Consider the following 23969-nt stretch of genomic DNA (forward strand, 5'->3'; position numbering starts at 1 on the left):
AACTCATTTAAAAGAAAAATGTCAGACGGACTTTTTTTGGTTTGAGGTTTTTGCATCTGAAGTCTTCATATATTTAAATTTAACATTTAATTGAAAAACAAGTTTCAGTTTTCTCAAATTGCATGTTCAGACTTAAGAAATTTAAGATTTAACTTCATTTACTTCAAATAGTTAAAGAAATTTATAATAAATACAATAACTTTTATTAATTTAAATTATTTTAAATGACTTTAATGCACTTATTAATGTATTTTCTTTTAATAATATAAATGTTTAAGTCGGTGAGCCCAGTTTGTCATTCGGTCTCCCTGGGTCCATGTGTCGGTTTGAACTCTGCCATGTGGGTGAGGCAGCAGACAAACTGTCTGTTTCGGCACTTCTCAAACATTAAGACAACATCAGACTGACGTGCGCTCAGTGTTGCGGAGGAGAACACGCTGAGAGGGCACTGAGTTGGCAAAAGAAGCTGCGAGACAAACTGGTGGAATTCTGCCCTACCCAAGATCTCCAAGAATATCAAATGCGAGAACTGTGAATCTTTAACATCTGAATTAATAATCAATTCCCTTCACACCATGGCAATGTGGGCAGGTGTGGAAGACAATTATGAGACATGTACAGGATGTACAGATTTAACGTGTTAAAGCAATGAATGCAGTGCTTCAAAACGGAGCTAATTATTGTTATTTCATGATTCCTGAAAGAGTGTCTTGACATCCTTTCTTCCACTGCATTCATCCAAAATCACTAATAACCTGTCATTAAGGAGTACAGCAAGATGAATGCAATTAGAATGTATAAGCTGTTGAAAAAAAACATTTCTTTTAATTTAACATGATTTATGAGGTTTGAGCATTTTAAACATGTCATAAAAACTGAATACCTCAGGTGTGTTGATGCATTGCCAAGAACAAGGTAAAATACCATTCCGCCATAAATCTGTCACATACTCAAGTGAAAATTATATGTTAGAGATGGACAAACATGCTGTTGCAGACAGCTAAATTTATGATTACAGTCTCTGAAGTAAAAACAAACAAAATGTCTGAAATTAGTCACTTGACTCTTCACCTCTAACTAGCTTTCACTGAATGTGTGTAATATTTACAGTATTTGTTGTGTTAAAGCTGCAGTCCGTAAGTTTTTCCTCTGTTGCCATCTCTGTTTGAAACCTGCAATTGCAGTTATTTGCGTAATTATCATCTTTATGTGGGTTGTGCATCGGCACAGCCCCTCAGCGCAGATCAATCTAATGTTTGCTGTCAGTCACCGCATCGGTGTGGATACTGTACTTCAAATCACAGATTGTAGTGTTGAAGTATGACCAAAATAAGAATTTTCACTGGAAAATGTCATCTGAACAAGTAAGTAACATGTCTGCCACTTTTGTTCTGACCAACTGAGGAAAAAAGCATTACAATAAATTGCGCTGCCAATGGTGATTAAATCTAACGATCGCTTAGCTCAGATCATGTCAAACTGTCCAAATTATTATTATTGCTATACTTTGTTCTCAAATTGTTAATGTTAACAACATCAGCATTGCATGACTATGTGTATTTAGTGTGTATTAGCGTTACCTGTAGATTTCAATTTCTGTAGCCACTCCGCAGTCTGAAGTGTTTTGCTTTTGACTACGGGTGAATCTCCAGTTGTCACTGATGATTGTCATTTGGACCTTTCTGGATTACAATCCGCCATCAAAATGCTAAGTTTAATTATTCCAGCTGCCATGAGAAAAGGCTATAAATGATCCACTACCAGCAGCATCCTCACATGTGATTTAGCCTACTAGCTGGGACTCCTTTCTGTTTACAGACATGATGTAAAGACGAACGGCTGCATGCTCGAATTTCCCGCGGAAACCCAACAGTAGCCTACCACCCGAATTAGACAACATTGTTACAAGCTTACCGTTGTGAATCGGGCTAAGGTAAGGAGATAATTTCGAACACTGGCTGGTTATGTACTTGCTCAAAATTTGACTTTGGATAATCTTTAACAAAAAAAAGATACGGACTGCAGCTTTAAGCATTTCTTAAAATGGAAGATTTCTCCTTTCCACCCACTATTTACTTGTGATAAACAACTATTTACTTGTGAGTTTTACAGAACAAATTAGAAACTTAAATATGGTTGTTTAAAATTCAAGACAAATACAAACTGAGTCTCCTAAACCCCACTCATCCCAATATGTTGAGAAACAGATGGCAGCTGACAAGGCTGAAGACAGTTCTTCAGTAATCTTGTGTCCATATTCAGTAAGAAAGCCTCTGACCGTCAATGCCATCAGCAAATGTTACATAAAAGTATGACACACACTGACTAGGATTTCCAGTCTAATTTATGAAATCTGAGGCACAAAAAAGGAGTACCATATGCAATGCATAGGGGTGCCACTCAACTGGAGGCAAAATAATAGATTTACTAGATGTTCTATAACACCCACAAATATGTAAAAGTAATTTTATACAACATATTTGTATATGTAAACAATGTTTATTTTTTATGGGGGTGTGCATGAAAAAAATGAATATATATATATATATATATATATATATATATATATATATATATATATATATGCATTTTGTAATGCTTATATAACAAAAAATATGCTTGTGTCCGTTTCACAGTCACTGGCAAAATATCTACTATAATATAATGAAAACTTTGCAATTAAACGGTTAATTTAAAACATTCTAATGGTGAAGTGTTTGAAAAAAGAAAGTAGGGCTGCACTATTTGGGGGGGGGGGGAATCAAATTGCGATTTCTTTCTGATAAAAATTGTGATTTAAAATGTGATTTAAAAAAAAAAAAATCCAGGTTTGCTGTGCTTATTTGTAGGGCTGCACAATTTGGACAAAATTTTGTGATTATATATCAATATGGCTATAAAATAATGATAATAATAATAATTATTATTAGTTATTAATAAATAAAAAATACTTAAAAATGAGACATATTACTGTTGTAACATCTCACTTTATTTTACAAGTATAAAATTACACTACTAATATTTATGGCTGTCTTGATTTTTCATTTTCAAACAAACCATCAAAATTTTATTTTAACGAAAACCACAGAGAGACCTTAAAGCTTCTCTTTTGTTGATAAGCGCTTCTAATTATAAGTATGTGAAGATAACGTATCTTCACATCTTCGCAACGCATGTTTTGTTCCCAAATATATGTTGAATCAACCCAAACTCAGAGCAGATGCAGAGATGGAGCTTGTGTGGCGCAGCATTTACTGCGAACCGAACCGCTGCAAACACTGGCAGATATTGAGCTGCTCGTGTGTAAGAACACAGTGCTGCGCTTCACTCTGAAACACGCAGGGCATACGTACATAACTTTTAAAATAGTGATAGCCAGGTTTTGGGGGGAAAAAATGTCCAAAATGTGACTTATACTCAATCTGCATTAGTCACAAATTGAAAAAGTTGTCTGTTAAAGGCTCCATTGCGTTTCTCATGAAGTTTTACCTCTTCGTCCTCTTCCATGTAGGGGTTGTAGCGTTGCTCCATCATTTCTCTCTGCCATCTCTCTTGTTCCAGTGTCTGCTGGATCAGCTGGGCCACCTCACTCTGTTCCCCCGGCTTCTCTCTGCCAATCACAAACCTGCAACACAAACACCAGCCAATCAGGTGAGCATAAATATGACCTAGTGGACTAGCTGCCATTCCTGTACTGTTTTGAGGGGTGATGCTTAGTGAAAATATACTGTATATGGATTTACAGGAAGGAAAAAACCTGCATTATAAAGCCTGAAAGGCCCTCAAAAACATCACCATCCTGATGTATGCCTTCAGCTGTATCCTATTTAAAAGCGACTGATTGTCAATCGCCTCTGTGCTGAGGTATTCCACAAAAATAATAGTTATTATTAAACATGTTCTCTCCCACTGGGCTTAAGCCTTGTCTATTAATCACATTTTCCATTTGCCTGCACTACAATCACAGACCATTCACGCCGAGCCAGGACAGATTAAGAGGATACAGGACGCAGATGCGTGAGCTTGTTTGAACTGCCACAACTACCCAATCCCTCATCTTGATTGTAGATACAACCACACAGGTCAAAGTAACAGAAAGCAGCAATCTAGTTGATACACTGTATTATAAGGGCAATGTTAGAGATGACAGTGAGTCAGTGAGTATCTGAAAAAAGAGACAACAGAAGATAATGCTGGATCAACTAGAGGGAAATTAAGTTCTAATACACCTCAGCCTGAGGTCTACCTGAATTTTTGGCACTAACACATGTATAATGAAAATTTGAATTGAGGCAGAGGAAATTCACTGAGTTTTAAATATCATACTACAATAATCTATAGTTTTTATGACTGTTTTGAATATTTTATCATTTTCTGTCATTGTCAGTCATGTAATTGCATCACACACACTACTAAAGTTTGGGGTTAGTTAGATTTCTTTTCTTTTTTAAAGGCAAGAACACACCAAGCTGGCGCCGACAAACTAGTGGCGACGAAAGCAGCCTGCGGGGTTGGCTCATGTCAGCAGCATCTGGGTCCAAAGTTGGTCTTTTCTTTTTTTAAAGGCAGGAACACACCAAGCCAACGCTCGACAGCCGACGGCCAAGTAGCACGTCCGTTCTGCGCCTGCGTAAGATGAAATGCCTTTCCATACCAGCAGTTGGCAGTAGCTGAACAGCCAATCAGAATGATCAGATGGCCTGACTGACTGACGAGCTCCGACGCCAATACAACATGTCGAATCGGCCGAAAAAAAGCTGTCGAGGACCAACTTCAGCCGACAGTGCGGAACACACTGAGAAAACTTAGTCGGTCAACGAACAAAAACTGCCCGACGGCCGACCGTCAGCTTGGTGTGTTCCTGCCTTTAAAGAACTATTATTGAGCAAGGACACAATAAATTGATCAGAAGTGACAGTAAAGACTTTTTAAAATTTTTGACATTGTTCCAAAAATCTATTTCAAATAAATCGTTCTTTTTAACTTTCTAGTCATCAAAAAATCCAGAAAAAAAAAAAAAAAAAAATTTGTTTCCAAAAAATATTAAGCAGCACAACTGTTGTAACACTGATAATAATCAGAAATATTTCTTGAGTAGAAAATCATCATATTAGAATGATTTCTGAAGAATCATGTGACACTGAAGACTGGAGTAATGATGCTGAAAATTCAGCTTTGCCATCAGAGGGCTAAATTACACACACACACGCACACGCGCGCACGCACGCACACGCACATTAAAATAGAAAACAAATATTTTAAATTGTAATAATATTTCAAAATACTACTGATTTAACTGTATTTTTGATTTTTTTAAAAAGCAGCTTTGGTGAGAATAAGAGACTTCTTTCTGAAAAATTAAAATTAAATTAAAATTAATCTGACCTGACTAAACCTTAAATTGTGAATTTGATCTCAAATGAAGTCGCCATGCAAATGTTGTTTTATTTCCTTACTTGACAGTGCCGCTGGTGTTCCTGAGGACAGATGCAGCGAAATTCTGTGTCACGCCCACCAGACTGGTTCCGTCCACCTCCACAATCAAGTCATTCACCTGGATCCTACCGAAGGGAAAAAGAACCAGGATAAAAGCTCAGGGAGAAAAAAGCGCATCGGTAAAATAGCCAAGTTCCTGATCAATCTCATCACTCTATGTGTAAAGAAACTGACATTGCCAAAAGAATAATTTATTCGGTCTTAAATAAACCTGAAATCCGACCAACAGCAGCAGTGAATCAGTGCCCCACTTAACTAAACCACTTCTTGTATTTCAGGCCGTTAAAATGATCGATCGACACTCTCAGTCACAAAACATGTCAAACTATCCAACCCCGTCCAAAACGGCCCGTAGCAGCCTGTTTGTCAGGGCAGCCGTAAGTTTGATTGACAGCAGAAGAACCAATCAGGTGCCAGAAAGCGAGGATGAGGTCATTTCTGAGCGCTAAAGTCAGTCCCATTCAATATCTCGGTGCTTGGAAAGACACATGTGGTTACAACTCATTTTAGCATTGGCTCATTAGATCTGTATGTCTCTTGTGGCATCTAGGTTTCTAACTGTCATGGCAAAATGAGAAGGAAGCCACTGCAATGCACCATGAACCTACTGACTCAAGACCGGAGAGAAATAACTAACGTTATGAATTTTTATTAAGAATCATAACACTCGCTGAATCTCCTGTGATCTGAAGGATTGTCATGAGCAAAAGTGGGCTTCTCTAGGCTGAATTGCGGGGGGGGTTTTTTATAAACCTCTTTAGCTTGACGGGTAGAAGTAGCTTCTCCGTGACCTCAATGACTCACTCCAGGGTCTGAAAAGCCCAGATGCCTTTGCAAGATCAGATTCTACTGAATATAGATCAAAAAACTGCACCATCCTTCCCTTCATGCATATGTGTTGACTGAATTCTCAAGCATGATGAACTTCTGTTTTATAAAGTAACAAAACCACGGACAATTATGGACACTACTTATTTTGACAAAAGCATAAATGTGGTCTCATATCAGTCTAAAAGCATTAGCATCACAGTTTCCAGTGCATGTCCTATGTGACTTTGGCGTTTAATCTAATTTGCAGACTGAACTGATGAAAACAGATGTCCTGATAGTGCAGACGGACAGAAGGTAAAGGAATTCCACTTTCTTTTCACTCTTCATATTTCGCTTAAATCCATATAAATCCCACTCATGTCCAGTAATTCTCTTACTGACCTTCCGTCTCGGTGGGCGGCTCCTCCTTCAGTCACCGTCTTGACGAAGATTCCAAGTTTTTCTAGGCCCATGTCTGCGCCGGCACCCATCCCAATAATGCTGATTCCCAATCCGTCTTTATCTGACCGGAAGGAATCAGAGTGTTAATCATAACTAGTTCACACGTCTCGTAAATGAAAACAACACCAAGTTTTGATATGCAAATTTTTTTTTTTTGTGAATAACACTTACATTTCAGCCTGTTCTACATGCAAATTCATTGCACCATTTCTGAAGATGTGGCATATAGCAGATGAGTCACATGAACTACTTTAGTGGTGCTTTATGGTGTGAGTAAATAATGACAGAAATCTTTAATCTTGACCATATCAAACTTTTAAGAAGGAAGACATCAAGTCTATAGGCTATAATGCTGCAGAAATGACTGATTTAGTTATTTACCTAATATGATCAATATAGCAAAAAATAATCTTTAAATCAGTGTTGCTATTGCTAACTAAAACTAAAGACTAAAACATTTAAAAAAAAAAAAGGTTTTAGCAATTAAAATAAAGCTGAAATAAAATCAAATTACTAAAATCTTAAAGAAAATTAAAATGTTTCTAAATTAAAACTATATAGAAATATTTTTAAAAAATAATTAAAAATTACAAAAGCACATAAAATTACTAAAACTTAAACTAAAATTGAAAACATAAATGGCAATTCAAAATATTATTAAATATTATAATAGTATATAAATAATAGTAAAATATACTAAAATAATGCTTTAAATCGTAAATGGGCACTTTAGAGAGGTTTAAGACGCCAATAACTAAATATTGGGATAATGCGGACTAATGTGACTAATCCTGTGACTGTAAATCATTTGACCAGATTTTGAGATTATAATTATTTAGCAATTATAAACACATTTGATTTCAAATAATCCTCTTTGAATGATCTTGTTCTTAATCACTTAGTCCAGATTGATTGTAGCTTTAATTTTACCACTGCGATATAAAAACTACACTGCTGAACACAACTCCTCTGTGTCTACGCTGTGATATTTCATGTATGGTAGCTATGGTAAACACTTTAGGAGAGAGGACTCGACCCCTCAGACTTTCTAATCAGCAAAAGCTGCTTACTTTACAGACCAAACAAGCTGCTTCAGTCAGTTTGTTTAGAAACAGGAAGTTAAGGACCCTTAAGAAAACATACCACACAGGCTCTAAAAACACACACGGCGGGTCACGTACCTTTTTCCAGCTCGACGGGGAATAGGTCCAATCTCTCCACCCTCTTCTCCAGCTCATATTCGGCCGAAGCAGCCATGGGGTCAACCTCATCATTGCGTCTGTCGTAGTCCTCATTCGAGTATGTGGTGAAAACCTGGGAAAACAAAAGTCACCAAGCTTGAGTATGTATAGAGTACAGATAAGCAAAACAGCAAACATTTTATTTTTGCTTTTTTCTGCAAGAGATGTTGTAAGACATTCACACGGAGAGTGATGGAGCAGGGACAATAACTGTAAGAATCACAAGTTAATTAAAGGGATAGTTCATCCAAAAATTAAATTTCTGTCATCATTTACTCACCCTCATGTTATTCGAAAGCTGTATGACTTTTTTTCTTCTGTTGAACACAAAACAGAAGATATTTTAAATAATATTGGTAACCAGACAGTTGATGGACTCCATTGACTTCCATAATATGAAAAAAAAAACAATGGAAGTCAATGGCTACCATCAACTGTCTGGTTACCAACATTCTTCTCAATATCTTCTTTTGTGTTAAACAGAAGGAAGAAACTCATACAGGTTTGGAACGACACGAGGGCGAGTATATGATGACAGAAATTTCATTTTTGGGTGAACTATCCCTTTAACATCGGCTGTCTGGAGACTTACAAAGACGGTCAAAGTCCCTTTCAAGGAAAGTCTGTTCACTCAGCGGCCATATTTGCACACCTCCGTGCAGCTATTTTGGGCATCCAAGACCAAGTCCTATCTATTTGAATGGGGGAATCCTGAAATCTCAAAAACTGCTTGGCAAACTCACACAATTAAATAACATATTTCAAATCAGCAACAAAATCTGACATGAACTGTCCCTTAAATATAGTTTCTTATGCTCAAATAGCGTTAAAAAGCTTATTTTTCAGGCTAGACGAGCCAATGCGCATGTGCAGTCCTAAACGAGAATCTCGAGTTTCTTTGGGAACCGGAACTTCTAACGGCAGCTGCAGTGACGCAATGACCTTACCAATCAGTGATTGGCTGTTTTATTTAGAAGGCGGGACGTATCCCACCATACTGCGTGTTGCAGTTTCTCCTATTCATAACTAATAGTAGTGAACCGTCTTTTCTATATCTATAGTCTTTGAGATGGTGCACTCATATTACTCAGAATAGGAGAAAGTTCATCACGCAATATGGTGGAATAAGTCCCGCCTTCTAAATAAAAGAGCCAATCACCAATTGGTAAATCACTGTGTCACTGCAGCTGCTGTTATAACCTCTGATTGCTATAGAAACAGTCAGTGTTCTGAGACACGCGCTTATGACTGCACATGAGCATTGGCTGGTCCAGCCTGAAAAATGCAGTGTTTTGTCATGATTTGAGCGTTTAGAAATAAACTTTATGAGACCGTTGTTATCAGAATTCATTAGTCATTTTTAATATGAAATTTAATCGTAAGCTTACTGTACAGCTTTGGAGAATTTGATGAGATAGGAGCTGTACTTGCATGACTGAAAGAGCTGCCCGAGAGGCGCTTCAAAGATGGCCGCCGAGTGAAATGACTTGCCTTAAAGGGACTTGGGTTCAGACACTGGTCACACATACATTGTCAATGTCATATCAGTCAATCACCACAACAGGGTATGCTATCTGCAGCACGTCAACTCATTGGGCAGCAACATATGAAATACAAGTTGTCAGCAGTTGGTGGTACAAAAAATTAAGAACTCTAATTTTTGAATGACTGTCAACGGAGAAAGAAGCAGGGTACAGATGGTGTAGTTATGACTTCTACCAGCAGGTGCTAACTGAAGCATGCTACTGTAACCTGACAAACAGTGTCAGACAGATGGAGTGTATGGGAGACAATCATTATTTTACAGTTTCATTTGCTACTGCTAGTGGAAATTACACACCTTTGGGAAAACTGTCCAGAGCTTAGGTAATCTTCTTCACTGAAGTAAATTTTTCTATAGCCCTGGGTGCCACTAAAGCAGCAGTTTTTACAGCTACAGTCATGCATCATGTTCTCTGTCAGAGAGACCTGGGGCCGTGAAACCACACAAGCATATATGGGTGTATCACTGTGGGTTCATTTATAATAGTTGGAACTACAACGGTAAGCCTTGCTCCGGAAACAGAGTGTCATTCTATATAAAGCGCCACAGTTTACCCATGAGTCTTTAAGCAGCACTTGTGTACATCAGCTGAAAATCTTGTGGTAACAGCTTCCTGTTTAGAGTTGTCTTTGATCTAAGCTTGCTAAAGCCCCATGTTAAAAACAATGAGAGGGCACAGGACAGAGCAGAAAACAAGAAGACACTTTTTTCATGACGCTAACAAGTAAAAGTGAGTGAGTCATTTGAATCATTCATTTAACAGATTTGTTCAAAATCACAACAAAAGAAGAATTTTGATGAGTGAATCACTGAAACATTCACTCATCCCAGTTGTTCAAAAACGCAGATTCATTCAAGAAACTAGTGACAGAATGATATATTCAACAGATTTGTTTAAAAATATTAAATATTTAGCGCTTATAGCCAAATTACAAATGCACATGATATATGGCCATCCTTCCCATATGATATTACTTATAAAGTGATTCGTTTCATTTAATGTGAGTAATTTCATTAATTAATCGGCATATAAAATTTTCAATTACATTTTGATTTAAGTTTCAGTCATTTTTTCTTGCAGTCATGTTGAAATCTGAGTAATTTATCCACCATTGTTTCTTAATACAGCTAACAAAGTTAATAATTCATTCAGAACAAGGTTTATGTCATCATTCTGAATTGTTATTTCAAACAAAGCAAAGTTTTACAGATAAATGTTTTAAAAAAAACATTTTCTTCCCATGCCCTACTGCAGTGGGAAATAAAATTATATCAGAAACTGCTGATGGAGGAAATCTACATCAGTAGCTGTGTAACGCAGTGCTGCCGTCAACTTCTCTTCTTCTTGAAAAAAAATACAGAAAGTTCTGCAGATCAGTAATTGGGTACAGGAGGACATAATGCAGCAAAATTACAGACATTGACTTTTCCCCCAGCTTCTCATTTCTGTTTAGTCATTTTCAACTTCCTCAGCCCACCCCATCCCACTGAGCTTGTGCCTTTCACAACCACTCACTTCCTCTTATTTCATCTCCCTCTTTTCATCTACTCAACCAGTACATTTCATTCTTTCATCCCTTAATTTCAAGGAATATTTCACCCCACAAAAACGTTTTTCATTTAATACTTCTTTTCTTTTGTGGAAAAAAAAATCATGCAGGTCTTAAAGGAAAGGGCTCAAAAGTATATAGTCTATATAATGTCTATGTAAATTGTCCATACCAAGGTCAGCAAGTTGAGCTATGAATGAATCGCTCAAAAGATCTGCCTCAAAAAAAAAAGAAAAAAAAAGAAAAAAAAAGAAAAGATGGTTAAGTTGAACTTCCTGACTCAATGATTCAGTCACAGTGGTTAACTCCACACTGGATGGGAAGATTTAGCCGTGAAATATCTTCAATATGAGTCTGTTTCTCACACAAAACTATCATATGGCTTGAGAAGAATATAGCACTTATATATGGACTACTTTTATGGTGTTTTTTTGGATCTTAAAGGGTCAGTTCACCCAAAAATGAAAAAAAAATTGTCATCAATTACTCAACCTCATGTCCTTCCAAACCTGTAAGATGTTTGTTCATCTTCGAAACACAAACGAAGATATTTTTTAATGAAATGAGATTTCTGTCCCTTCCATTGACAGTCAAAGCAACTACCACTTTGATACTTAAAGTTCATAAAGAGATTGTAAAACTAATCCAAATGAATCGAATGGTTTAGTCAAAATTTTCTGAAGAGGCATGATCGCTTATATGATGAACAGATTTAATTTAGGCTTTTATTCACATATAAACATTAATCAGCAAACATAAACAGAAGCTCAACTGTACTTGCTTGACACACGAGAACAAACCTCATTGGTTCTTGTGGAAGCTCAAATGAGCTGCGTAACACAAACGAGCTGCGTAACACACAAGAATGAACCTCATTGGTTCTTGCCAAAGATCAAAAGTGCTGCTTATGTTTGAAATTTTTTTAATTATTTGAAGCGTAATTGGATTTTTTTCTTTGGCTCACGTCCCATTTGATTACATGGAGAGGACTGGGTTTTTTACTGCAGCCAGTCACCAGGAGGTGATCAAAATGATTTGGCTTCACTTTTCAGGACTTGTGCGGCACACTTGGTTTGGAATGACATGAGGGTGAGTAAATGACAGAATTTTCATTTTTGGGTGAACTACCCCTTTAACAGCAAAGGTCACCATGAAGTGAATGGAAAAGACCCGAGAGAATATTCTTCAAAATATCCTCTTTTTCCACTCCACACAAGAAATAAAGTCATACAGGTTTAAAATGACAAGGGACTGAGTACATGATGAATGAAGTTTCATTTAAAGGAACACTCCACTTTTTTGAACATAGGCTCATTTTCCATCTCCCCTAGAGTTAAACAGTTGAGTTTTACCGTTTTCGAATCCATTCAGCCGATCTCCGGGTCTGGCGGTACCACTTTTAGCATAGCTTAGCATAGTTCATTGAATCTGATTAGACCGTTAGCATCTCGCTCAAAAATGACCAAAGAGTTTCGATATTTATTCCTATTTAAAACTTGACTCTTCTGTAGTTACATTGTGTACTAAGACCGACGAAAAAAAGAAAAGTTGCGATTTTCTAGGCCGATATGGCTTACTCTTATTCTGGCATAATAAATCAAGGAACTTTGCTGCCGTACCATGGGTGCAGCAGGCGCAATGATATTACGCAGCGTCTCTCACAAATGGCAAGGCACGGCACGCTCCCTGTGCAAGCAGGGGATCACAGGCGCTCATAATATCATTGCGCCTGCTGCACCCATGGTACGGCAGCAAAGTTCCATCGTTAGCGAGATGCTAACGGTCTAATCAGATTCAATGAACTATGCTAAGCTATGCTAAAAGTGGTACCGCAAGACCCGGAGATCGGCTGAATGGAGTTTTACCGAAAACGGTAAAACTCAACTGTTTAACTCTAGGGGAGTTGGAAAATGAGCCTATTTTCAAAAAAAGTGGAGTGTTCCTTTAAGATGAACTATCCCTTTAATTTCCTAAAATACCAACTAAAATTCTGTTGCCACTGACATTTCATAACATGAATAAGGTTTGATATTATCTTTCCTGCTGGAAAAACTGGGCCAACTCTGCTTAAGTTTTTGAAAAATGGTAGCTGGTTTATTGCTGGTCCAAGGTCACCAGCTCTAACCAGCTTGAAACCAAGTCTACCATCCATCTAGACCACCTAGAAACCATGTAAAACCAGCTACCATCAGGATTTTCCAGCACAGCTAGATTTAATATACCACATCACCATTTCTTTCTCTCTCACACCTCCGTCTCTCCTCTGGGTCACTCCTCCCTTCCTCAGATCCGCTCCATCTCTAAAAATATTCCCTGTATCTCAGTGCTGAAGTGAACAGCAGGTCGGAGCACCCTCACTGTGAATGCCATCGGCCTGCTCACATGTCTCTGTCTCCATGGCAACGGCCCGGCTTGTGATTATGACATCGTTGTGCCATTTTCCCCCCTTTTCTCACTCTCTCCCTCCCCCTCCTCTCTCTGTCCTCTCCTTCTTTTCTTTATTCCTCTTGATGGCTGTACAAGAGGGGAGGGACAAACGCAAATGCATACAATACTAAAATCATGTCTATACTGCCTACATCACTGTATATGCATATATAAAATTCAATAAATTTCAATTCTAGGATCTCTGGATTCAAGTAAACACAGATTGGGTCACTCATGTCTTATAGGCCAATTCAAACACTGCAGTGCAAGTGCCATCTGCGGGTTGTCATTGGCTAGAAGTCAGTTCCATCTCAGTTTTTCGAGCTCTTTTGGTGTCTCCTTTTCTGTACCTCTTTCTCCGTCTCTCTCAGATGGAATGTTGGAAGGGACGACAGAAATTCACAGGCCAGATGTGTCTGAAACACATGCATCCTCTGTGAACTCCTTCCATAGAGCAGACGAGACTTCACTCAGTGTAGAAGCCACATTAAATTTGATGCAATGACAATAAGTGAAATTAATTGCAAGAGTGAATCCTCTAAATCATGGATTTTATGGATTTTAAAACTTAATGCATTAACTAATGAGACCTTATTGTAAAGTGTTAAAAAAAACTGAATCCAATACACAGAATTGTTTTTTAAAGCAGGTTTAAAATTAGATGTGGCCTAAGACTTACTGAAACCGCTTAAAACCAGCTGAATGGACAGTACTTCTCTCCTTCATAGCCTCATTTTCATTTGTGCTAAATAGTGTCTGTCAACCCTTATTATATAGCCATTTGAGTCTTGCGGCTCACATTTACTTTCATTATTCGCATTATCAAAGACAGAAATGACAACAAATTCAGCCTGCTCAATGCACTGTACTTCAAAGATCTGCCATACTAACAGAACAATACATGTCAAGCATATGACACAAAAACAATAGATTACACAAGCTGACAGATACTACTGCTAATAAGAGCTAGAAACAGTCGCAGTGTGTGCATATGGAATGCAGCTGGTTCGACTGTGTGTTTTTGGCTCAGACACTCTAAACTCTCACTAGCTGGTATGCAGGGGGACAGTGCAGTGTGTTAGCGTTACAGCATGCTGCTCCCCCTCCCTCCCTCACACACAAACAAACCCTCATTTCTCTGCATGTCACATCACTAAAGTTAAAAACAGGAAGATGTGGAGGGTCCTGGAATTTCGAGCAGATGCTTCTACAAACATTTGTGAAAGAATGGGTCGCTCTCAGGAGCTCAGTGAATTCAAGCGTGGTACCGTGATATTACCTGTACCTGTGCAATAAGTCCATTCGTGAAATTTCCTCACTACTAAATATTCCACGGTCAACTGTTAGTGGTATCATAACAAAGTGGAAGCAATTGGAACAACAGCAACTCAGCCTCGTAAAATCAGAGTGGGGTCAGCGCATGCTGAGGCGCGCAGTGCGCAGAAGTCGCCAACTTTCTGCAGAATCAATAGCTACAGACCTCTAAACTTCGTGTGGCCTTCAGATTAGCTCAAGAACAGTGCGTAGAGAGCTTCATTGAATGGGTTTCCATGGCCGAGCAGCTGCATCCAAGCCATATATCACCAAGTGTAATGCAAAGCGTCAGATAAAGTGGTGTAAAGCACGCCGCCACTGGACTCTAGAGCAGTGGAGACGTGTTCTCTGGAGTGACGAATCACGCTTCTCTGTCTGGCAATCCGATGGACGAGTCTGGGTTTGGCGGTTACCAGGAGAACGGTACTTGCCTGACTGCATTGTGCCAAGTGTAAAGTTTGGTGGAGGGGGGATTATGGTGTGGGGTTGTTTTTCAGGGGTTGGGCTTGGCCCCTTAGTTCCAGTGAAAGGAACTCTTAATGCTTCAGCATACCATACCAATTTCATGCTCCCAACTTTGTGGGAACAGTTTGGGGATGGCCCCTTCCTGTTCCAACATGACTGCGCACCAGTGCACAAAGCAAGGTCCATAAAGACATGGATGACCTCCTGACCTCAACCCGATAGAACACCTTTGGGATGAATTAGAGCGGAGACTGTGAGCCAGGCCTTCTCGCCAACATCAGTGCCTGACCTCACAAATGCGCTTCTAGAAGAATGGTCAAAAATTCCCATAAACACACTCCTAAACCTTCCCAGAAGAGTTGAAGCTGTTTTAGCTACAAAGGGTGGACCAACTCCATATTAAAACCTATGGATTAAGAATGGGATGTCATTAAAGTTCATGTGCACGTAAAGGCAGGTGTCCCAAAACTTTTGGCAATATAGTGTATATAATGAAAATGTAATGTTTTAATGATGGCAAATGATCCATACACAAACAGGATATTATGATGTTAATATTTACTGTAAAATTACTGTAAAACTGCAACTATTATACTATGGATGGATGCAACTATATATGGATGGATGTGGATGGAAACACTTTCTTCAGGTCATACTCTTTGGTATCATTCACTGCCATGATGAAGCTCGGATGCGTCAGGATATTTATTAATATATCTTCGATTGTGTTCATCAGAAAGAAGAAAGTCATATACACCTAGGATGGCTTGAGGGTGAGTAAAGCTTGGGCTAATTTTCATTTGAAGGTGAACTAATCCTTTAAGTTTAAATTATATCCAACACAACTTGCTAGCACAGTTCATTTTTCATGATTTTGTACAATAAATTAACAATAAAAGTGTCAATATTATTATGTGAGACCCTATAGTCTAAACAGAACATCAGTAGTGGAAGTAATATTTCAAGATTAATCTGTCCATTTCTACCAAAAATCTGAAAATCAATGTCAAATGAACAGCCTGACCGATGTATATCAGTCTTTCACTAAAAAGGGAGCATTTATTTTCTATGCGTGTATGTGTTTTCTGGTTTTCTGTAGCCGACCCGTTTTACCCAAAGGGACTTACAGGAACAGCACACTTGGAGCTATCTAGCTTAAAGTGACAATGGCGGCAGAATAGATCACCCCTCATCCAAACCCTAAACCTGGGTTTTATCAGACCAGATCTTCAATTCAACCCCAATGCAACACATGCAGGCAATAAACAAACACAAATGCGTTTGTATGCACTTTTGTATTCCACTAGTTTATTTTTTGCTCTTCTCCGAGCAGGCAACAGTGCTAATGCCTTTCTCTCCGAGCCATGATGAAAATCAACCTCTCCAGGCACTGTTTTGACACTCCTCGCCTGGTTGCCATGGAGATTGTCTTTAAATGCAAACCGATACACACTCCACAGACACAAACACTAATACAAAGTGACACCGGTGCACACATGAGAAACCCCCGGGTGTTCTGAAAGGTTGTGACAAATATTCTTAGCAACCTGTGTTTGCCTAATAATTAAAGCCCTGAAAAGTCACACGTGGTTCAGCTGCAGGGTGGTCGACAGTATCCCCCACAGACAGGTCAAGAAGAGAGAGAGAGAGAGACCCACACCAGCGCAGACACTGCAGGGTGGTCAGGACAGTACTGAACACTTTCTTCATTTCCCTTCCCATTTAATATTCATCTAATGCAAATGAACTCATCTGCATATAACAAAACCAGTGATGTCCTTCTCTTATAAACATTTCATTAGTATTCAATCCATTGTTGAATGTCAAATTTGTGAAGACAAGTCCTGAACATTTATGAAATATGCAAACTTATGAAACAGACATGAACTGAAGTCTGATGTACTAATGTTCATGACCATGACAACAAAGGATGATGGATAAAAACTGGACTAGAATACTAGCATTGTAAATATATCACACTAAATGCTTACAGTTTTGAAACAGCATGATGTATGCAACATGTTCAGACAGTAGTATGCTACACTTTAACAACTTGATGTTGATGTTGCATGCTTAAGCTATCATCTCAGGAATAAATGCAGTAATTTAGCATAAAAATATTATATATTGTAAAATATAATATTATTATTAAAATTAATTATTATTAATTGATAATTATTTTAATATAAGTATGTAAAAACTCTTGGCTGTCTGATCATATTATGCCTTGAGGAAAAGATGCTACTTTTGGCTCATTTGTCAGATTGGAAATAGAAGGTTGAGCACAATGCATTGTGGGATATAGTACTGTTTAGTTGGGGACACTTAATATTCAGCAATATTAGTATTGTCTTAGATCTGCTTTACAGCAGAATTGAATTGTTTGCATCACTGAATGCAAATTTATCACTGTAAAGCTACTTTGAAACAATCTGTATTGTATAAAGTGCTATATAAGTAAAGTTGACTTGACTCGAAAAACATACTTGTTACAAAATATAAATATAAATATAAATCTTGGATGAAATAAATTAACTGAAATAAATTGAAGCACTAAAATTAACCTGAAATGAACTAAAACTAAACCTGAAATAAAAGTAAATTATACATAAATATTATTATTTATGTCAAATATTATTATTAATGTCAAAAGCACATAACAAATTTCACTTAAAATATAATACAAAAGATTAATACAAACTTTAGAAATAATACTAAAGTAACAATGCTCTATTGTATATAGCACATTTTGTCAGTTGTAGTGATACAATTCTATCTACTGTATAATCTTACAGTATACATACTATATATATTGAGAAAAAAAAATGGTAATATGCTATTTCAAGCATAGCCCAAATCTGTGTCAAAAACTAACCCATTATGCCTGCCTTCCTGTGTTTCCTCTAATAAACATTTATCATTGGGAGGTGGTTTCTCTTTTGAAACAGCTGTGGCTATGATGTGAATAGAGGAAGTTGATCCTAATCCAGTTTAAAAGTGTCTAAGAGAAATACACAATCAGGTGGCACACATCCTTTTTTTTTTTTTTTTTTTTACTCAAAAACAGCTTCCTCTTATCAAAGGCCCTGAGATAACATTCTGCCATCTAGATACATTTAAATGCACTCCCATCACAGGAAAACCAATGAAAACCTTTTAAACCACACTTCTTCTCTAAAAGCTCTACGATCATTAAGGGTTTAGTTGCACTGAACACTGCAAATCAGGATCTTCAGCTGCACTTGAAAATTACAGGCAGGTACATAAGAGCAGGGTTGTGAGTATGTGATATAAAAAAAAAAAAAAAAAAAAAAAAAAGAAAGAGCTACAGTGTGCGACCTCTCAATCATTTTTGCTTAAAATAAACGCAACGAGCAAGGTAACAGGAAGCAAACTTTGACAACAGGAAGTTGTTGATTAAGATCAATGTTTTACCAAGCAGGGTAAAACACTGCAGAGCACTTTAAAACTGGCACTGCTCGCCGACAGTGTCAAAGGAAGCACAGTAACACATCAACTATTAGCATTAACACAGTTCAGCTTTTTGTAACTTAACTTTGTGTAACTCTTGTTCCTCATTCAAATAATAGCTCACCCAAATATTATAAATAGTATATTAATATTTTTTTTTCATTTAAAGGGGTACTTCACCGCTGACAAAATGGGCTTTCAATAAAACTTTGCTGCCTATACAGTAGAAAGTAGAGCTGTACGATTTTGGATAAATTGAGAATCATGATTTTTTTTTTTTTTTTTTTTTTGCTTCACAAAAAAAAAAAAAAAAAAAAAAAAAATCAGATAAAGTAATCAGAGTTAATTATTTAAAAAAAAATATTTGAATGAATGATTCAATGACTTCACTTTTTTCATTACTGGATGAATCAGCATTTTTGAACAAATCTCTTGAATGAATGATTCAATAACAAATACATTTTTAACAGTCACTTGTTGCCACCTGGTGGCGTAACGATGTAATCGATACAATTATTTGAAGTGCCAAGTTACTTTCAAAAGGTGATATGCTCTATTTTGATCGCTTCCGTAGACATCAGTGTTTATATCCGAACTATAAACTTTTATTTTACTTCTGTGATTATATGAATATTTGTATACTGTGTGGTTGAAAAGACTGTTTGTGAAGCTGTTTCATACCTATACCGTACATGATAACTGCTCTCTCTGGCTCAGCGGCAGCGCAAACGCAGATTTGAATGTTCCGGTGTGTTTTGTCAAAGGATTAATAGACACAGGCGAATCGTTGTCATTTAGGAATGAGATTGCATGAGTGTTTGAATCAAGAACTTTTAACTATTAATCATGCAGCTCTAGTAGAAAGGCAAAAAAGTTTTTGAAATCGTTGCTACCTGACTAGAGAAAACAGAGATAAAAGGCTGTTGTCTTTCTTCTAGCCAAATAGTTAGGAAAATTTCAACACCCATAATGCACTGCTTGTTGCCATCCAAGGCCACGCCCACCAGTCTGCTATGGATATGCATGACCAGTCAAATTTTGTCTTGCTTTAGTAGGAAATACTTCTTATTAAACTTTTAGTCATAATGGTGCTGACTTGTGTTGTTCCAGGGTGCAATTATTCAAACAGTAACATTTAGCGGGAGTGAGTTATTTTCGGTTACAATGTAAAACCTGAAAAACTTTGTAGTGAACATTTTAAACTGGATGACCACAAACACAGTGTTTTAGACCAAACGGAGGGGAAAAAACTGAAAGAAACTGCCGTTCTGTGAGTTCTACCTAAAGCAAAACGCTGACATGTACAAGTAAGAAAGCTGTTGTCATAAGTGTTTCATTTTTACCATAATGCTGTTTAAAGAGTAGACATAGTATGATACAATTTTCAGTGATAAACCTACCCTTACAATAACTGTTCTGTTAATAACCCTCTGTCAATCTGACTGTCCATGGGCGGGGATTCAAAAATGGGGAAGTATAATCTGTAGTTTACACGAAAGCTCTGGCTTGAGCTGTCACAAGTCTGTTCTGCATCATCCGGCAGCCTTTTGCTGAGAACTAAACATGAATTTCTCGGTCCAGGTAACAGGGAGAACGAGTAAACATTGTTAATTTACATATACTACTGACATTGTAACACTACAAAGCGGGTTGAAAATCTGGTAAGTCACACTTTAAGTGGTTGTAGTAACCTTTATTTAATCAGTTAAAAACTCCCACAGCACTCCAGGACCTAAAATGTAGCTAGATTGTATTAAAATCATTAAAATCTATACATGGCTAAAACACCAATTTATGCACTATTGATTCAGAGTGGCATCAAAGAGAAGCCAATCAATCACCTATCAATTGATTCATCAACCTGTCTCTTACATCATCAGACAATGGTCTGCATTTCAAGTGCCATTATTTTTAGTTTGGCTTTGTTTGCCCAAAATGCAGAAGTTCAAACACAAACAGCATCAGAATTTCTTTCTTCATGTTATTTAATGTTTTATTTAATAATGAATCACAGTGTGTGTATCATCATTTTCCTACAGCATAAATGTCAAGTATTTTTAATTATATACAAAATATTTAATCATCATTAAAATACAGACATGCATTCATCCATCTAGAAAAAGAGACCCAGAGCCAGACTACAGCTCTCCTTCCTCAGCTATGACAAAGTTGAGAAGTCACATTCATTTGAGAGGAAATGTGACAGTAGGCGCCTCTGCAGCATTACATTTTTCTGAGTAATTACATTTTTCCATTTAGAGGTCATGTGTGAACAAGACCTGTTATTGAAATGAATTTGGCTCGAGCAGTATGTCTGACTAGTTCTGTATTGGTACAATGTGTGAAAAAAAAAACAGTATGAGAGGTGAAAAAGACTATCAAAAAAGAGAAAATCAAAAAATGTCTTGTGTAAAGCATGGTAAGCTGTTGCTTATGTGAAAAACTGATGTCGTATTTTTACCTTTATACAGCAATTTAATGTTTTCTATGTGTAAATGTGGCTGATAAAGCAGATTTTTTTCATGGATGTGTTTGAAGGATTCACTCACACGGAGTACACAAGCAGCTCTAAGAGCTTTCCAGTGCAGTCAGGTTAGGAGATGTAGAGACACACATGCTATTCATAGTAAACAAGCACACACAGAACAACACAAAACTCTCAAACTCATGCATATGCAGCTTTTGCACCCAATTATCTAATCTGAACATACAAACAAATTAACAGGAAGCCGCTCCAGAGACCAGGGATCTTCCTGCTAATGTCTGCTGGCAAAACTGATCTTATGCAAAATGGCTTTACTCACCTCTCCAAAACGTAATGTAGCTGTCAATTAGACACATCAAATGATGTGATATGCTGATTAATCAGCTGAATTATCTGTGTCAATATATGCTAAAAAATCCCAGCAATAAAGATAATTCAGACTTTTGTAACAGATAAAAAAAAAAAAAAAAAACACTATACAAAAGTCAATATTGTTTGTTTTATATCCATATAATTGCACATTAGTTTAACTACCAGCCTTTCATTTTGCAATCGAGTTTCTCTGAGATAATACTTCATACAGGACACTCCTGTTTAAAAGGGTTGGTAAGATTTAAAAAATATATATATTTTTGAAAGAAGTCTCTTAGGCTAAACAAGGGTGCATTTATTTGATTAAAAATACTGTATAGAAAAAAAAAAAGGAAAAAAAAAAACTGATTTTAAAATGTAATTTGTTCCTGTGATGGCAAAGCTGAATTTCAGTCATGACAACTCTGCTGCTGCTGCAGAGTAGGAATATGACTTGCTTCTGTTAAATGCTCAGAAGAAAAATTAAAGGTGCAATGTGTAATATTTTTGCAGTAAAATATCCAAAAATCACTAGGCCAATGTTATATATTTTGTTCACTTGAGTACTTACAATATCCCAAATGTTTCCAACTATTTGTAAATCGTGAGAAAATTGCAATTTTAACCAAGGCTCCGGGACGTGTGAGGAGTCGCCTGTCAATTGCGTCATACCTGCGTTAACCCTCGGTTTCCGGTTTTATTTTGTAGAAACCATGGAAACACCAAAGAGGCTTTAATATATTACACTTTTTAATAGACAAGGGAACAACTGTTTTGATATATTTATAGACAGAAAACTAATTATTGTTATATAGCTCAACACGTTTAGTCTTGTTTAAATCTAATTTTCTTGATTTTTTGCGAGTATCATGCTTTACCATGCCTCAGAGAAAAACACTATTTTGTGAAGTAGCTAAATAATAATCAGATGCAGCTTTATTTTTAGTAGAAGTAATACAGAATTTTCTCCATCATACAATATGTTTCAAAATTAATTGCATGCCATTTATCAACACAAACCATCCAGCATTTAATATGATATTCTAAAATCGATCTATCTTACTGCAGTGTGTCTCAAACAAGTGTCTCACAGCAGCCACCGAGCGAACGCACAGAGTAATGTTATAACATAATTTTCAACACTCTCAAATGTATCTAATATGATAAACAGAGCTGTGTTACCTCATACTCATGACCGGAAAAGCAGAAGCGGTGCCGGCGACTGTGGCATAATAAAAGTTCCGCTGCTCATGAGGCGTGTGTTGCGCAATCGCTCCAGCGGCCTCGTTCAGCTCCTACAACACTCGCTCCTGCTCTGCTTCATACTACAGTAACATTAATAATCACATCCATGAACATGATTTCTTCCCGAGTCCTATCCCTATTCTTTTGCACCGTCCGTTGAGGTGAAGACCACATGTCCTAAGATTCCGCGCTCAAACTTGGCGTCATCAAGCTACGCCTTTGTTTTGAATAGGCTTCTAGCGACCTCTAGCGGACAAAATTTTTACATATTGTACCTTTAAGGGGAACATAGCAGATCTAGGCAGGTGGTGCTGGGAAGGAGGAGGGGGAAAATAAGAATCTGCATAGCACACAAAGTTAATGTATTCATTTGGATGCATTGTGGTTATAAAGGGAAGTAGTCATGGAATACATGAAATCGATTGGCTGTGAAAGCTCCATTATAACAACCAATCAGAATGCGAACAGAGTTTCATGGCTGAACTATTCATTTTCATCTGACACATGATTCTTCAGAAAGAAAATTCTGATACGCTTTTTGCTGCTCAAAAAAAATTCTTATTATATCAATGTTGAAAATATGCATAATATTTTTTTTTCTTTGAAAAAAAAAAAAAAAAAAAAGCTTTCATTTAAAACTGAAAACTTTTGTAACGTTATAAATGTCTTTACTGTCACTTTTGATCAATTTAATGTCCTTGCTAAATAAAAGTATTAATTTCTGTCCAAAACACCATTAGTTTTTCATTTAAAACTATAATAGTATATAAATTAGTGTTTGTCTAAATATACTGTATATAAATCTGTGAAAACATAAAACACAGTCACAGGTTATTGTAGGTTACAGGCTGTACACACTGCTAATCTCACAAGACACACTGTTAATCCTTAAGAATCAACCTGTTGGTTTAATCCCACCAAGTGGCTGTGAGTCCTGAGGACATTTGACCTCTTCTTGACTCTTTGCTTTCAGTAGTCTGTGACTGAGGCATTATGGGTGATTTGACATGGATGAAGAGCTAAAAGTCTGTTTATATGGACTAAACATGTTCTTTGGACTAAAGTGTTCACATGATATCTCAAAAGACAAACTTGCTTTACTTTGAATA

The 23969-nt window shown here is 37.1% G+C and overlaps 1 protein-coding gene across 1 annotated transcript in view; it reads right to left on the bottom strand.

The window, feature by feature from the left end:
• ppp1r9ba (protein phosphatase 1, regulatory subunit 9Ba) overlaps positions 1 to 23969 on the bottom strand; it is a 48465-nt gene that overhangs the window by 9033 nt on the left and 15463 nt on the right. Inside the window, exons 3-6 of the mRNA XM_051886227.1 lie at positions 7950 to 8082; positions 6709 to 6829; positions 5457 to 5561; positions 3490 to 3625 (exon numbers count right to left, since the gene is read on the bottom strand). Coding sequence (XP_051742187.1) covers positions 3490 to 3625; positions 5457 to 5561; positions 6709 to 6829; positions 7950 to 8082 — 495 coding nt within the window. The remainder of the gene's footprint in view (positions 1 to 3489; positions 3626 to 5456; positions 5562 to 6708; positions 6830 to 7949; positions 8083 to 23969) is intronic.

The sequence above is a fragment of the Ctenopharyngodon idella genome, chromosome 3, assembly GCF_019924925.1.
Source record: "Ctenopharyngodon idella isolate HZGC_01 chromosome 3, HZGC01, whole genome shotgun sequence".
NCBI classification, from domain to species: Eukaryota; Metazoa; Chordata; class Actinopteri; order Cypriniformes; family Xenocyprididae; genus Ctenopharyngodon; species Ctenopharyngodon idella.